The sequence below is a fragment of the Canis lupus genome, chromosome 6 (assembly GCF_048164855.1).
Source record: "Canis lupus baileyi chromosome 6, mCanLup2.hap1, whole genome shotgun sequence".
In the NCBI taxonomy this organism is placed as follows: Eukaryota; Metazoa; Chordata; class Mammalia; order Carnivora; family Canidae; genus Canis; species Canis lupus.
The window spans coordinates 56,944,279-56,960,138 of record NC_132843.1 but is presented as its reverse complement, the minus strand read 5'-3'; the positions used below and the strand labels follow the sequence as shown (position 1 = coordinate 56,960,138).

The 15,860-nt window shown below is 37.6% G+C and overlaps 1 protein-coding gene across 13 annotated transcripts in view; it reads right to left on the bottom strand.

Moving 5' to 3' along the window:
• RABGAP1L (RAB GTPase activating protein 1 like) overlaps window positions 1–15,860 on the bottom strand; it is a 728,064-nt gene that overhangs the window by 93,980 nt on the left and 618,224 nt on the right. Inside the window, exons 1-2 of one of the 13 annotated variants that reach the window (XM_072830706.1) lie at window positions 5,449–5,606; window positions 2,394–3,129 (exon numbers count right to left, since the gene is read on the bottom strand). The exons of 9 other annotated variants lie outside the window; for them this stretch is intronic. In XM_072830706.1, coding sequence (XP_072686807.1) covers window positions 2,394–2,504 — 111 coding nt within the window. In that variant the 5' untranslated portion in view covers window positions 2,505–3,129; window positions 5,449–5,606. Of the gene's footprint in view, window positions 1–2,393; window positions 3,130–4,281; window positions 4,479–5,448; window positions 5,607–15,860 lie in introns of those variants that run through there. 3 more of the 13 variants (XM_072830701.1, XM_072830703.1, XM_072830702.1) reach the window with 3 other exon arrangements.

The following is a 15,860-nucleotide window of genomic DNA, read 5'->3' as shown; positions in this document are numbered from 1 at the left end:
TTTAAACGTTTCGTATACAGAACAATATTTTGTATCTTTTTTTTTTTTTTTAATTTTTATTTATTTATGATAGTCACAGAGAGAGAGAGAGAGAGGCAGAGACTCAGGCAGAGGGAGAAGCAGGCTCCATGCACTGGGAGCCCGATGTGGGATTCGATCCCGGGTCTCCAGGATCGCGCCCTGGGCCAAAGGCAGGCACCAAACCGCTGCGCCACCCAGGGATCCCCAATATTTTGTATCTTTATCATACATCTGAGACTTTCCATATTGGTGACCAAATTTCATATCAAACTTGCTCCAGGGTTAGGAGAAGTGTGCTTTGGGGGAGCTGAAGTTGTATCAAGACACAACATAAAAAAAAAAAAAAAAAGACACAACATATATCAACATATTCAATGTTCATATAATATACAAATGGAAGTATTTCCTGATAAGCACATTAATATTAATTCATGGATTCATTTCCTCTGTCTTCATGTCTCCTGTACAAGTGCATGTGACCACACATGCACACCACACAATGTCCTACACTTGATGAGTGTAAGATGTTCCCTATGACTCGGTCACTGCCTACCTCCTCAGTTTCCTATGTCCTCTATATCATGCCCCTTTATATCTATTGTTTCTTCTCCCCTTCAGCCTGGAAAATTCCTTCAAGTGTTTGAAGACTCAGCTCAGATCCCTTAAGAGGATCTTGACAGGACTATCAAAAAGAAATAAAATTATGAATTCCTTGGATAAATTTTCATGTCAGAATATAGTGAAACTAATGGCTAAAATGAATTAAAGGATTATCCACAATAACTGATGGACTATCCTGACTTAGTAAAATATTGTAGTTAACTAAGGGTTGGTAATAATATCCATGTAATACATATAATTATAAAAATAGAAAAAATATGACATATATACATATTAAATAGGATAAGAAGGCAAAAGGCTAGATGTTTCTGCATTAATGAACACTTATAGAAGTATATTATGTTATATTTATTTGGCTTTTATTATTTTTTTGGACCAGCTGACTCTTTTAAACTGCATCTATAAAACACCTACAGAGGTGCCTGGCTGGCTCAGTCAGTAGAGTATGTGACTTCTCAGGGTCATGAGTTCAAGAACATATGTTGGACATGGAGTTTACCTAAAAAAAAAAAAAAAACCCAAAAACCTACAGAAGTGAGGTATAATGAATCCCTATGTACTCATATCTCAATTTCAACAATTATCAACATATAGTCATCTAGCTTCATCCACACCACCAACCCCTCTAGTGAATCACAAATATTTTTGAATCTTTGCAGACATTTCATTAATTATCTTAATATATATCTATAAATAATCATTTTTAACATAATTATAATATCACTTGCATAAAAATGAATAATCCTCTTAGCAGCATTAAATATCTAATTAGTGGTCATTATCTTATAGATGTTTTTTATAGTTTGTTCAAATCAGCATCTAAGCAATGGCAATAGACTACACTTAGTTAATATAGTCCTTAAGTCTTTTGAAATCAATCATGAAATCCCCTTTATGTTGTTCATTGTAATTTATTGACGAAATTGCCATAGTATGTTTTTAAGGTTTTTAGGCCTTAAAATAGAGAATCAGCGTTTCATATTAGCAAGATAACTTTTATGATATAGTCTTTCATTCTACTGCTTACCATGAGTACTATCAAATATAATGAGTAAGAGGTTACTATGGCAATGGTTAGGAGAGTTAGTTTAAAAAGTATGGCTCACTGCTATCTTAAACTCGATAGCCATTATAAGAATGACATCTACAGAAAAGAAACAACAAACATTTTGCAAGAACTTCATTTTTCTATTATGTAAGGACATGCACATGGAGAATGGTTAAAAAACATTAAATCCATATGGGAATTATACTAGAAGTTATTTTCATAATAGTTCCTAGTAATACTGTAAACATTGAGTTATCTGACTTTTAGATAGTTCGATTCTCAGTGCTGAAGCTATCACCCACTGGTTAAAAAAAAAAAAATGTTCTGCTTCAAAAAGATGGAATCGTATGTGTTTAAATGTAGGTAACCTTCACCTAATAATCATATACATACATTAAGACAAGCACATGGGACAAACTGCTATCTGCCACTATAACACTCCTCTTACCCTCACTACATATTCAAAGTATTAACCTACGTTTTGCTCCTAAAACCCTCCAAAATGCACTACTCACATATAATAGTGTTTAGTGATGTAAATAAATCATTAAAAACCTATAGACATCTTGTAGCCTGAACACAAAGCCAAAAGCAATACTTCTATTTTAACTATCAGGAAGTTTTTCTCAGTTGCTAGAGGAGTCCAGCTGTCACATCCGAAAAGAAAAAACAGCCCCAGAGTAGTGTGCGAGGCACCACCTACCATAGACCTAGGCTTGCTGATGGCCACCAGACTAGTGAGGAAGTCTTCATCGTGCAGCTGGCTGAAAACATGGGCGTCGTAGGCCACCATAATGGAGATTTCTTCCATCATCTTGCCAGCTGGCCTTTCCACAGCTCAGCTGCTACCCCGGCTCCAGACCAGACTATCCAAGGAAAAATCCTACTGCAGCTCAGTGCCAATGCCCACACCCACCTGAGTTTGAGGGGGCGGAGTATCAAAAATCCAGAAGGAAAAAAAAAAGCAGCTGCTATCACAGGCTTGTCTGGCAATTCACCCCCCAGTAGAAAACTAAGGGAGGTCTCTTATCTGTGGAGGAAGTATATACTATAAACACCTTCTGCATTCTTAACACAGCAGCTGGAAAGTTCAGTTTGGGGAAATCTTCTTTAAGCTTCACAAAAGAGAAATAAATGAAAGTTTTCTAACTGGAAATATCCTATAGCAAAAACAGAACAAAAGTCCCCAAGCTGATTTAGGTTATGTTCTTGGTAATTAGAAACTTCTATAGTTTTATCTTCTTACTTCAGTATTATTTATATCAAGATTCTTCTTCTTGGAGAAGTGGATTTTCTTACGGCTTATTTTTTTCACATTCATGGAAAAGAGATAGATGGCAACCTTTAGTTTTTCAGAACTTAGAGAATTCTTGCTGAAGTTAAAAATTATCTCCTGAAGTATGAAAAAAAAAGAGATTCTTTTTCACCTCTGATTTTTTCTGTTAAAAAAAAGTACCAAAATATAAAAAATGAAACAGTGCAATATCTGCAATATCAATTATTTATCATTTCCCCTTCTCCGACTAAAAACAGACAAAATTTTTTTTAAATAAAATTCTTGATTTGGGGGACTTTGTTTTTTGTAGTTACTCAGAAAGCAACACAAAGGTCTCATTTCTAAACTTCTGGTTTTTCTCCCATAGATAAAAGTTCTCCTTTTTTTTTTTAAGCTTAGAGGTTTAATTACCCATATTAGCAGATGAACTGGTATGGTATTAGCCATGAACTGGTATCTTAGCCACCAGAAGTGTTTTGTAGTTGGAAACCATAAATGAATCTCAATATGCCCTGGTGAAAAATTTGAAAGCTGCCCCATAATTATCATTACAAGGTTGCCTAATTGCCAGGAAATATAATGTATGCTAATTCCATGGAAAAAGTATTAAGCAAATAAAAAAGGGGAGAACAAATGAAGCTCCTCTGAAAGTTGTTTTTCCAAAATTTCTAATTAAGCTATTATCTTCTCTGCTTTTTATAGATTATGACATTGCAGTACCACGAGAAATATGATTTGTTAGAATTAGAAATCAATTTGGCAATGTTTGTTTATAATCAAATAGAGATACTGGTCAGAATTTTTAGCCCTAATTATCAATAGTATTGTTAGGTTGTTTAATTGTTTGCTTTTCAGAAGACAAAACTTAGAATGAGATTCATGGTGTCTATTTTCCCTTATTTTCCTGAAGTATCTTCACTTAAATTAACATGATTACTTAAATAGCACCTTCTTCCATTTAAATATGATTAGGAGAGTTTTGCAATTGCTATAGCATTCTAGATTAAACACAACACGGAAGGAAAAAAACACCTTATTGCTAGGAAACAAGCAATGTCTAATAGGCTTATTTTGACAGAAAATGCAATACTTTCAATAAATCTTTAAGATTAAAACAGCTTCAAACTGTGCTTAACCCTTGTCGGGGCCAGTAAAGTATTTCTACTTAATTTTTTTTTCTACAATGCGGTTTTGTCTTTAAGCTTTATTTTGGTTAAAAAGTTCCCAGTGTATTTATCGTAACGCTGACTAACCCGGTAAAAATTAAATGATCATCAAAAGAAAAGGTTTCATAAAGCATCCAGGCAGTTCATACCTTTTAAATTCCTTTTTATCTTTTCAGAAGTACTGTAAAAGATACTGTGAACCTCTTCATGCATTCACTAGCACCAGAAGGTTTCAGGCTTATCTTGCGGCACCATTCTCTAGATGTGAAAGCAATTCCTCTTGCTTTCATATTTTTCTTTGCTACTGTGACTCAGTGCTTCCACAATGATACCTGAATAAGGTGTACTGACAAAGACACCTGTTGTGGAAGGTAAAGAAACTACTTCCCATAATGCCTTACTCCCTGCTGGCAACTGCCCAGGGGCAAACAAGAAGTACAAACCACATTGGAGCAGTTGCCTATGCACCCCGGAGAGCAATTCAGTGTAACAAGGGGTAATCTTCTTGGTTAAGAATACTCATAATGCAAGAAAAAAAAAAAGGACCAGAAAAACATTATCAAATAGCTAAACTGCGGTGTATTAAACTCATAAAATATTTAGGCATCAGGGCTCTAAGAGTACAAAACGTTGTTAGAAACAATCAAAGGCTGTGAAGATACTTTTAAAATTACATAAACAGAAGCTACCGACTTTACATGATTCAATCCTTTTAGAATTCCACACAGGTTCTCAGGTAAATAATTAGGTAATTTTTAAAGCTTCTGATTTATTACCTTCAAAAGACTGTTCTAATTAGCCACAGCCACTCGAATTATGAATAACATAAATCGAAGAGGTCCTCTACCAAAGCCACAATGCATGCATATTCTAGAGCAAGGGCTCCCTAAGTTAGACTTGCACCTTTCATTTTTGTCACCGTTAAAATGGTCCTCCATATATGACTTTGAGCCCGGGCAGGAAAAATTCCAAGGTTTATTTTCTCTTGCAATTAAATGTATACTTGTGGTCCCAACAAAATAACATGCTTTTTGAAAACCCATGATCTATTTAAAAACCTGTCTTTGAACTGGCCTTTTAAGACATTGTCTCCAGTCTCAGAAGTAGCAGCTACCATGCCCTCCCCAAACTTCAGGAATCAGGCACGTTATAGTCCTATTTACCAACAACCCTCCACTCCCTTGCAAGATCCTTTTTGCCTTTTCCCCCATGAACTGATCCCACGGATCTCCCAGGATTGTTTCCACCTGCGTCTGCAGTCCTCTACTTCCCACCATGCAGCAACACCATAAAAAGGCGTGGGGGTGGGGAATTACCTGAGACCAAGGGGTGCAGCAGCAGCATTTGCTGCTAAAATTTACCAGGAGAGGACTGTATATCCAACCGGCAGCAGCAAACAAGGCGTCAGTGGTAACCAATAGGCAGTCGCCAGTTCAAGCAGGAACTAGCTGGCTGTCTGTCCCAGGGCAAGTCATTCAACCTCCTTAGGTTTCAATTTCCTCATGGTCATGTAAATTGAGAGGGATGGACTAGATCAGAGGTTTTCACGTGCGCTCAGAAATAGTCCAAAGCTAAGTATCCAATTTCCCTTCATTAAATAGGCTTATTGGGGGATGTGAAGGTGGAAACCTTTTTAATCTCTATCAGGATAAAAAACAAAGGGTAACATTAATCCCAGAGGTTAAGAAAGACCCTCTTCCCCGGCTTGCTGTAATGTGTCCCCACCGATGCAGTCTACCTTGTACCCTACTTTGGATTCTCTCACGTCAACTCTTTTGCCTATGAAGAGGATTCAATGACAGCTGTGATACTTTTTATTAGTTATTCTTCACAGTCTTTCAATTTAGAGGTCATACTGGCTACAAAATAATTTTTAAAAGCCTCTCCGGGGCAGCCCGGGTGGCTCAGCAGTTTAGCGCCGACTGCAGCCCAGGGCCTGATCCCGGAGACCCGGGATCCGGTCCCACATCAGGCTCCCTGTGTGGAGCCTGCTTCTCCCCCTGCCTCTCTCTCTCTTTCTCTCTCTGTCTCATGAATAAATAAATAAATAATCTTAAAAAAAAAAAAAAAAGCCTCTCCAGATCTCAATAAAATAAGAAAAATTTTAGAGACCAAACTATCTTTAGTGAGGGGCATCTGGGTGGCTCAGTCAGTTGAGCATCTGCCTTTGGTTCAGGTCATGATCTCCCAGTCCTGGGGTGGAGCCCCACATCGGGCTCCCTGCTCAGCGGGGAGTCTACTTCTCTCTCTCCCTCTTATTCTTATGTTCTCTTCTTCTTTCTCTCTCAAATGAATAAATAAAATCTTTAAACATATATATCTTTAATGATTTTTAAGTGCTGTTTTAACATCTTACATTGACAGATTTTACTCTGGTAGCTGATTTTGCTCCAACAATCATTCTTCTAGGATTATTCCTTTTAAACAAAAACCATACCTGGGTCATCCTGAGTGAGTACAAATCTAATGAACCATTCGTGACCGTCGGAGAACATCTATTCTCATGTGTCCAAATTTAGGTACAGCCAAAACAAGTCAAGAAAAGCCTGAATAAGAGGTGAACATTTTCTAATTTCTGTGTTCTCCCTAAATGCAGCAAAGCAAAGTAGCTTTATGATAGTAGAATTCAAATGAGAGGAGCAAATATGTTAAAAAATAGATTGCATGTCTTTAAAAAGAGCCACAGAGTGGCTGTAAAGACCTTTTTCCCAGGCCTTCAGCTCTACTCGTTGAACATTCTCATTACAACAGCCATACAATCAGGATAAGATGGAAAGCAGGAGAAAAGCACCATGGCAGAAATGTGTTATCAAGGGCAGAGGGTGTTTTTAGAGGGATCCCTGGGTGGCGCAGTGGTTTAGCGCCTGCCTTTGGCCCAGGGCGCGATCCTGGAGACCCGGGATCGAATCCCACGTCAGGCTCCCGGTGCATGGAGCCTGCTTCTCCCTCTGCCTGTGTCTCTGCCTGTGTCTCTGCCTCTCTCTCTCTGTGTGACTATCATAAATAAATAAAAATTAAAAAAAAAAAAAAGGGCAGAGGGTCTTCTATACACTCCACATGCACAGGTGGAACCCTACAGATGTTCTTCTTCCCTCCCCAGCGGCGCTTGTCTAATTGTTGCTAAATCATTCAACATAAACATTCATGAAGTGTACATGAATGTACACAGTTCTAAAAGATCTCCACAAAATATTCATGGTATTGGCATAAACCACTGTAAGAAAGCAAAATTCTACAAGTACTTTCTTAATCACAAAACCCCAATATTCCAAGTAGGTTTCACACTTAGGAGTGTACCTTATAAAACTCAAGTGAGAACAAAAGAGTAAAGAAGAATGAGAAGTCATAGAAGTATCAATAGAAGAAAGCTTTTGAGAGTATTTTGGATTTCAGAATGGTCCAGTAACACACACTGCGCTTTTACAAAGGGAAAAGAACAAAAAGTAAAAGATAAATAAGCTAAATCCTAGCTTTCTTTAAAAATCATGCAAAGGTAAATAAAGAAAAACCATTATTCTTGTGTCAAATTCCAGCCATTCAGGTCATTATCTTTCCTATCTCTCCTAGCAATGGCTAGGCAAATTCAAAACCTCAGAAAACACAGATTCTTAAGGGGAGAAAATGCCCAGCGTTAAAGAAAAGAAAAACCAGTGGGGCCTAAATACTTGCCTACTAGCTATACTGGGTATCTTACTTCCTCATTCGAATCTCAATACAAAGAATGTGGGTGAGGTAGAGCCCAGACTGTGAGAGTCTGCAACTCTCTAACCATCAGCTTTTTACCTCATTTGTAACTGTAAAATCCACAGCCAACTGTTAAAAACAAGAAAACAAGCCCCAAATGGAGTCACTTATGTAAAGCCCCATGTCACCAAACAGAGACTTCATTACAGTTGCATTCCAGATTCCATTCCTAGAAATGGAATCTTAAACCAGGCACTCAGAAATTGCCCAATCAGCACTACTTGGGTAACTTGCCCAACAGACCCCTTTAAAATCATGAATCTGCTTTTTTGTCGACTATAACTTTCTTTGTTCCTGCTCCCTTCTGTCTATGAAAGTCTTTTCTTTTGTACAACTCCTCAGAGCTCCTTCCTATCTGCTAGAATGGATGCTGCTCAAGTCATAAATCATTGGATAAAGCCAATAAGATCTTTAAAATTTACTCGGTTGAGTATTGTTTTTTAACACAACACATTCACTTAAATTTTACCTAAACAAAAATAAGTGCTTCTAGTGCTTGTAAGCGTTCACTGATATTTGCTGAGGATGATTTCAGACATATCTAAAAATAGGAGCAATGCTTCATCTTGTCTCATTTTGAGCAGCATGCACAACTGAACTGTATTTACGAATAACTTCACCTTAGTTTTTAAAGCATTCAAATAATGCTTTAAAACATTTCTTTAAATTTTAAAAAAGTTGTACTAACAACGAAATCAAACCATTGCACAGGATGTTTTAGAGTCTCTCTCTCTCTCTCTTTCTCTCTCTCTCTCTCTCTTTAACCAAGATCAGAAAATGGTTTTAGGGAACAGCAAAAAATTATTTACGTCTTCATTTATCTCAAGTTCCTCCAGCAGGGCTGGTGACTCCAGCCTGGATAAGTCTCTTCCAACAGGCTCTCAGGTCCCTGCAGCAGGTCACATACAGACACCTTGCAGTGGTGGACTTGACTTAAATCCTACAGTTAAAACCTGATGCATTTGCAACCACACAAAGGGGAAGAAAAAGGGAGAAAGAGAGAGAGACAGACAGACAGAGACAGAGGTGCCAATCAGAAACAGAAGCTTAACTCTAGAGAACACACAGATGGTTACCAGGGGGAGGTGGGTGTGGGTAGAAGGTGACATAGGTGATGGGGATTAAGGAGGCACTTGTGATGAGCACAGGTGATGGATGAAGTGTTGAAGCACTATATTGTACACCTGAAAGTAATATTACACTGTTAACTAGAATTTTAAAACTGCAAAACAAATAAAAAACCCCACCAACTTGATGAATTTGATGCTATGTGAATTATATCTCAATTTAAAAAACCCAACAGGGATCCCTGGGTGGCGCAGTGGTTTAGCGCCTGCCTTTGGCCCAGGGCGCGATCCTGGAGACCCGGGATCAAGTCCCACATCGGGCTCCCGGTGCATGGAGCCTGCTTCTCCCTCTGCCTGTGTCTCTGCCTCTCTCTCTCTCTGTGTGTGACTATCATAAATAAATACAAATTTAAAAAATAATAATAAATAAAAATAAATAAAAAATAAATAAAAAACCCAACAGCATTTGCTAAATGCTTGTAATGTGCATGGGAGTTGGGGGGCTTACTATATTAAAAATTTTAATATAGTAACATACAATTTACTTATAATAATGACTAATAGGGGCGCCTGGGTAGCTCAGTGGGTTAAGCATCCGACTCTCAGGTCAGGGCTTGATCTCAGGGTCATGAGTTCAAGCCCCTGCTCCATACCCAGTGTGGAGCCTACTTAAAAGAAACACAAAGACACACAAAAATAACTAATATATCCTAAAAAAATCTTTTATAATAATAATAGCAATTAACATGTAGTAAGCATTTACTGTGTCTTAGACATAAAATCTAATTTAATTTTCACAGTAAGTCAATGAAGTAGGAACTATAATTATTCCTGCTTCTCCACTAAAGTGTGGAGAAGTTGAATGATTTGACTCAATTATTACAATCAGAAATGGAGCTGATACTATTCATAAACAAATGTGTCTGGCTTCAAGGTATGTGCCCTTCATCATTAAAGGTCAATAAGGGAAATAAGCAAACATAAACTGAGAATCAGCCATGGGCCAGAAATTACTGCTTTTCAAACACTGGTATCTCCTCCCGGCACCACCCCCACCCTAGAATACAATATGCTATGTTTATCAAGTAATGCAATCGTAAGTGACTTTAGGATAGTAATAGTATGAATTCTATCTGCATACAGGACTGTCATTCATGGAAAAGACAGATTGGATTTAGATAAGTAATGTGAAATAATTTTTTGATAAGGAAAGTAAGCCTGGTCAGAGAGGTAAACTGATATTGGTGGGGTACAACAGGGAATAAGGTTTTGAAACCTATCAGGTTTCAAATATCAGGTCAATAAATTTGGAAAACATGGTGTATAAGCCAATGGCAGTCACTGAAGACCATGAAGTTTCTGCCTTTCTGGCTTCCATTTTTGTCATTAGAGGAAGGATCGATAGTAGAATGGTTAACATATGGGCTTCGGAGTTCAGAATAATATCGGATTCTGCAACATACTAGTTCTGTGACCATATGCAAATTACATAGGCTGTCTTACCCTTGGTTTTCACATTCATGTAATGAGAAAATAATAACAATGCTGTTACCATGCGGGATAATAAGATAATGCACGTAAAATCCCTTAGTTAGCTGCCTGGCTCCAGAAAGTGTTTGGTTAATGTTGCTGCTATTTGCTGTTATTATCAATTTTAATAAAAATGACATCTGTAGGGACAAGACCATTTGGTAAACACTGAAGAGAAGATAGAATTGTAACTTTCAGAACTGAGGTGGGTCGGGTGGTATGCTCAGTATCCGAGAACACAATGTCTCCGTTTTCTATTTCCTTATCTGATTAATAAAAATCCAGGAGAAAGAGATGATGTCACACAACCCCAATTCTCCACGAGTTTTTCCTAAGCAATGAAATGTTTTTAGATGTTGCATTATTTGGGAGCAAATTTACGCATGTCCTTCTGTCAGAAATCATGCGGACAGGTTAGAGGACATGAAAGCTTGATGGTGTGTGTGTGGGGGGGTGTGGTCTCCTGTACTTTAGCCACCCTCCTCAGTTTCCTGACAACAATGCAGAGTTTAATCAATTACCTCTTATTAAATTAAGCAATTGTGATGAGAACAGGGAACAAAGAGAGCACTTGTTGTATACCGATATTCATCTGTTGTAACCTGATCAACAAAACACTGTTACTATGGGCTAATATGTGGAAATACATAATCCTTCTTTATAACTGTATTATAACAAGATTTTCCATTGTTCATCAGTATCTCAGAGTCAAAAGAAATATCCTATACAATGGTTTAGAGTAACAGCTTATGTCGAAGCTTATAACTGACCAATAAAACTGTTATTCCATTTCATTTCAAAGATATCAACTGAGTTTGATGAGGAGTGAAGGGGGAGGGAGGAGAGAACACATATTTAACATCTACTGTGCCAGGATAGAGCTTTAACTACACTCTTTTTTTTTTTCTTTAATTATTTATTTATGATAGTCACACACAGAGAGAGAGAGAGGCAGAGACACAGGCAGAGGGGAGAAGCAGCTCCATGCACCAGGAGCCCGACGTGGGATTCGATCCCGGGTCTCCAGGATCGCGCCCTGGGCCAAAGGCAGGTGCTAAACCGCTGCGCCACCGAGGGATCCCCTAACTACACTCTTTTAGTTTTTACAACAATACTCTGAAGCTGGTTTTATTATTCTCATTTTACAGAAGAGTAAATCACTGCCCTATGAGCTTAAGTAATTTAAGAATATACCACTAGTAAATCAGAGCCATGATTAAAACTGAAATATGTGATTAGAAAGGTTGTGTGTCTCCCCAACCCCCAACAGGTTCATCATAAGATGAATTCAAGAGAGAAGAAAGTAAACTCAACTTGGAGATCTTGAAATAGAAGCTTTACAGTTTCCAAAGCTGGACTTTGTATCTCTCTTCTATTAGTATTTTGCTTTTAAATTTTTTTTTTTTAAGCAAGCTCTATGTCCAACATGGGGCTCAAACTCAGGACCCCAACCAATGGTTGCATGTTCCACTGACTGAGGCAGCCAGGCATTCCCCTCTTAGTACTTTGCTTTTAACATGATATTAATGCACACTGAAAATATGAACTAAAAACTCATTTTGCATCTAACAGTATTATTTATATAAGGCATTTGCAAATATAAAGAAAACAGAGGCCAAATACTGACAAGTATAATGCACATATTATTGGTCTGCTAGAATAGAAAATATCACGTGTGCTGAAGCAGCATTCCTTGAATGACCTGTTAACAACAGCTTCTCCGTTGTTAAAAATTGGTTTTTTGTTTGTTTGCAATAGTAAATTGCTTAATGTGCTAATAGAATAGTAATAAAAAGGTCTTCATATTTTTTTAACAGTGGTTTTAGTAGGAATGGTGGCAAGTTCATTCATTTCAACAAGAACTTATTTTACTTTTAATTTTTTAAAAGATTTTATTTTTAAGTAATCTCTACACCCACTGTGGGGGTTGAATTTATAATACTGAGATCAAGAGTCATATGCTCTACCTAACAAGCCAGCCAGGCAACCCAATAATTTATTTTTCATGTTCAACGTAAAATATATTCCCCAAAAGTTGTCATTTCAAGCCTAAGAACTGTCAGAAAGTATCGCTGCAAAGAATCTCTTTCCAGTATCATGATTTTTATTTTTCAGCTAAAAATAGCTAACATCCTTAGGTGTTACTCATCAAAGACAGCAGGAAGTTAAGAGACAATATTATTGCCTTCATAGCTGCCAAAGGGTTTACTTTCACTTACAAATTCTAAGGACCACCTTTAGGCCACAGGACATCCATAGTCTATGATGCATCCTTATTGAAAAGTGGCTCCTTGGTGGCTCAGTCCATTGAGCATTCCACTCTTAGTTTAGCTCAGGTCATGATCTCAAATCTCAGGGTCATGAGACTGAGTCTTGGGCCAGGCCGTGTGGAGTCTGCTGGAGAGTCTGTCCCTCTCCCTCCTTCTCTGCTCTTCCCCCTATGCAGGCTTGCCTGCATGCTCAGTTGCTGCTCTGTCAGACAAGACAAGACAAGACAAGACAAGACAAGACAAGACAAGACAAGACAATAGAAAAGAAAAGAAAAGAAAAGAAAAGAGAAAAAAGAGACAGAGAGACAGAGGGAAAGGAAAGGAAAGGAGAAAGAAAGAAAAGAAAAGAAAAGAAAGAAAAGAAAAGAAAGAAAAGAAAAGAAAAGAAAAGAAAAGAAAAGAAAAGAAAAGAAAAGAAAGAAAAGAAAAGAAAAGAAAAAATATCTCTTTGAGGGGCTCCTGGCTGGCTCAGTTGGAGGCGTGTGCGACTCTTGATTTTGAGGTTGTGAGTTTGAGCCTTCCATTGGGTGTTGATACTACTTTAAAATCTTAAAAAAATTAAAAATTAAAAATATCCATTTGGGACAACTTAGCATGCATTTATGGGGAATTTTTAAGTATGCAACATAATATGAGATTATGATTTATAATACTAAATGATCAACATTTAATTATTGTTGAAATGATGGTGTAACAAGCTGAGACTAGAGGAATGTATATATGCTAGCAAACCTGTATAAATGATCAGACTGTAAAACTGAACACAAATATGTATTAAATATTGATTTGTGAGGAATTTCAATTTATGTAAATTATAACGCCTTTTGCTTCTCCTAATAGCCACCTAGTTGTTTGACACTTTACTACTTACTAGTATCTGTACTCCAAAGAGTACAAAAATAGGAAATGAAAGAAACATTCTAATTAGTGACTAACTGGTGGATGTTATTTCTAATCATCTCTGTCAAATGACTACACTAGAAAAACAAGTTAAAACTAAGAGCTAAGGAAGGGGGCAAGATGGCAGAAGAGTGGTAGTCCTCAACTCGCTTGGTCCTACCAACTTACCTAGATAACTTTCAAAACATCCTGAACACCTATGAATTTGACCTGAGATTTAAAGAGAGAACAGCTGGAGTGCTACAGAGAGAAAAGTTTTCACTTCTAGCAAGCTCTTCAAGCCCAGGGCGTGATCCTGAATAAATAAATATGTTATGAATAAATAAATAAGTTAAATCTTTAGGAAAAAATATAAATAAATAAAAAGATTTTATTTATTTATTCATGAGAGACACAGAAACAGAAGCAGAGACAGAGGCAGAGATAGAAGCAGACTCCATGCAGGAAGCCTGATGTGGGACTTGATCCTGGAACTCCAGGATCATGCCCTGGGCTGAAGGCAGGCACTTTACCACTGAGCCACCAAGGCATTCCCTAACATACAGAACTTAATACACTAAGAACCAAGAGGATCACCCTCTAGGACCCCTCAGGTAGACTACATTCTCTCGCCACTACAACTTCTTCACCACCACCATCTCCCAGTCCCCTCCTTTTGTTTCTTCTTTTTCTCTTTTTCCTCTTTACTTTTTTTTTTTCCCCTTCTTCTTCTTTGAGATTTTGGGCCTTTTATTTTTTACTACTTTGTTTTAAAAATTTTCACTTTAGTGGTCCTTTTATTTTGTTCTGTTCTTTTTCTTTTATTTTCTGGTCTCTGACCTCATCAGAATCATCTAGGGTGAAATTTACTTAGGTTGTGGTTAATATTCTTGACTCAGCCCATTCATACAGCCACTCTGCATTGAACAAAATGACTAGAAGGAAGAATTCACCACAAAAGAAAGAATCAGAAACAGTACTCTCTGCCACAGAGTTACAGATTATGGATTACAATTTTATGTCAGAAAGCCAATTCAGAAGCACAATTATAAAGCTACCGGTGGCTCTGGAAAAAAGCATAAAGGACTCTAGAGACTTCATTGCTGCAGAATTTAGATCAGGCCGAAATTAAAAATAAATTAAATAAGATGCAATCCAAACGGGATATCCTAACAGCTAGGGTTAATGGGGTGGAATAAAGAGTGAGCGACATAGAAGACAAATTGACGGTAAGGAAAGAAGCTGAGGAAAAAAGAGATAAACAATTAAGAAACCAGGAGGAAAGGCTAAGAGAAATAAATGATAACCTGAGAAGGAAGAATCTACATATAATTGGGGTTCCCAGAAGACGCTGAGAGGGAGAGAGGGCCAGAAAGTATATCTGAACAAATCATAGCTGAGAACTTCCCTAATTTGGGGAGGGAAACAGGCATTTAGATCCAGGAGATAGAAAGGTTCCCCCTCTGAAATCAATAAAAACCATTCAAAACCTCAACATTTAATAGTGAAACTCACAAATTCCAAAGATAAAGAGAAAATCCTTAAAGCAGCAAGAGACAAGAGATTCTTAACTTATATGAGGAGAAATCTTAGATTAATAGCAAACCTCTCCACAGAGATCTGGCAGGCCAGAAAGGGCTGGCATGATATATCCAGGATACCGAAGGAGAAGAACACACAGCCAAGAATACTTTATCCAGCAAGGCTCTCATTCAGAATACAAGGAGAGATAAAGAGCTTCCAAGATAGGCAGAAACCGAAAAAATATGTGACCACCAAAACCAGCTCTGCAAGAAATATTAAGAGGGACTTGTAAAAGAAAGAGGGAGCCCAAAGAAATAATCCACAAAACCAGGGACTGAATAGGTAATACGATAACACTAAATTCATATCTTTCAACAGTTACTCTGAATGTGAACGGGCTAAATGATCCTCTCAAAAGACGTAGGGTTTCAGACTGGATAAAAAAGCAAGACCCATCTATTTTCTGTCTACAAGAGACTCATTTTAGACGTAAGGACACCTCCAGCCTAAAAATGAAAGGGTGGAGAACCATTTGCCATTCAAATGGTCCTCAAAAGAAAGCTGGGATAGCAATCCTCATACAGATAAAGTTTATCCCAAAGACTGTAGTAAGAGATGATGAGGGACACTATATCATACTTAAAGGGTCTATCCAACAAGAAGACCTAACAATCATGAATATTTATGCCCCTAATGTGGGAGCTGCCAAGTATA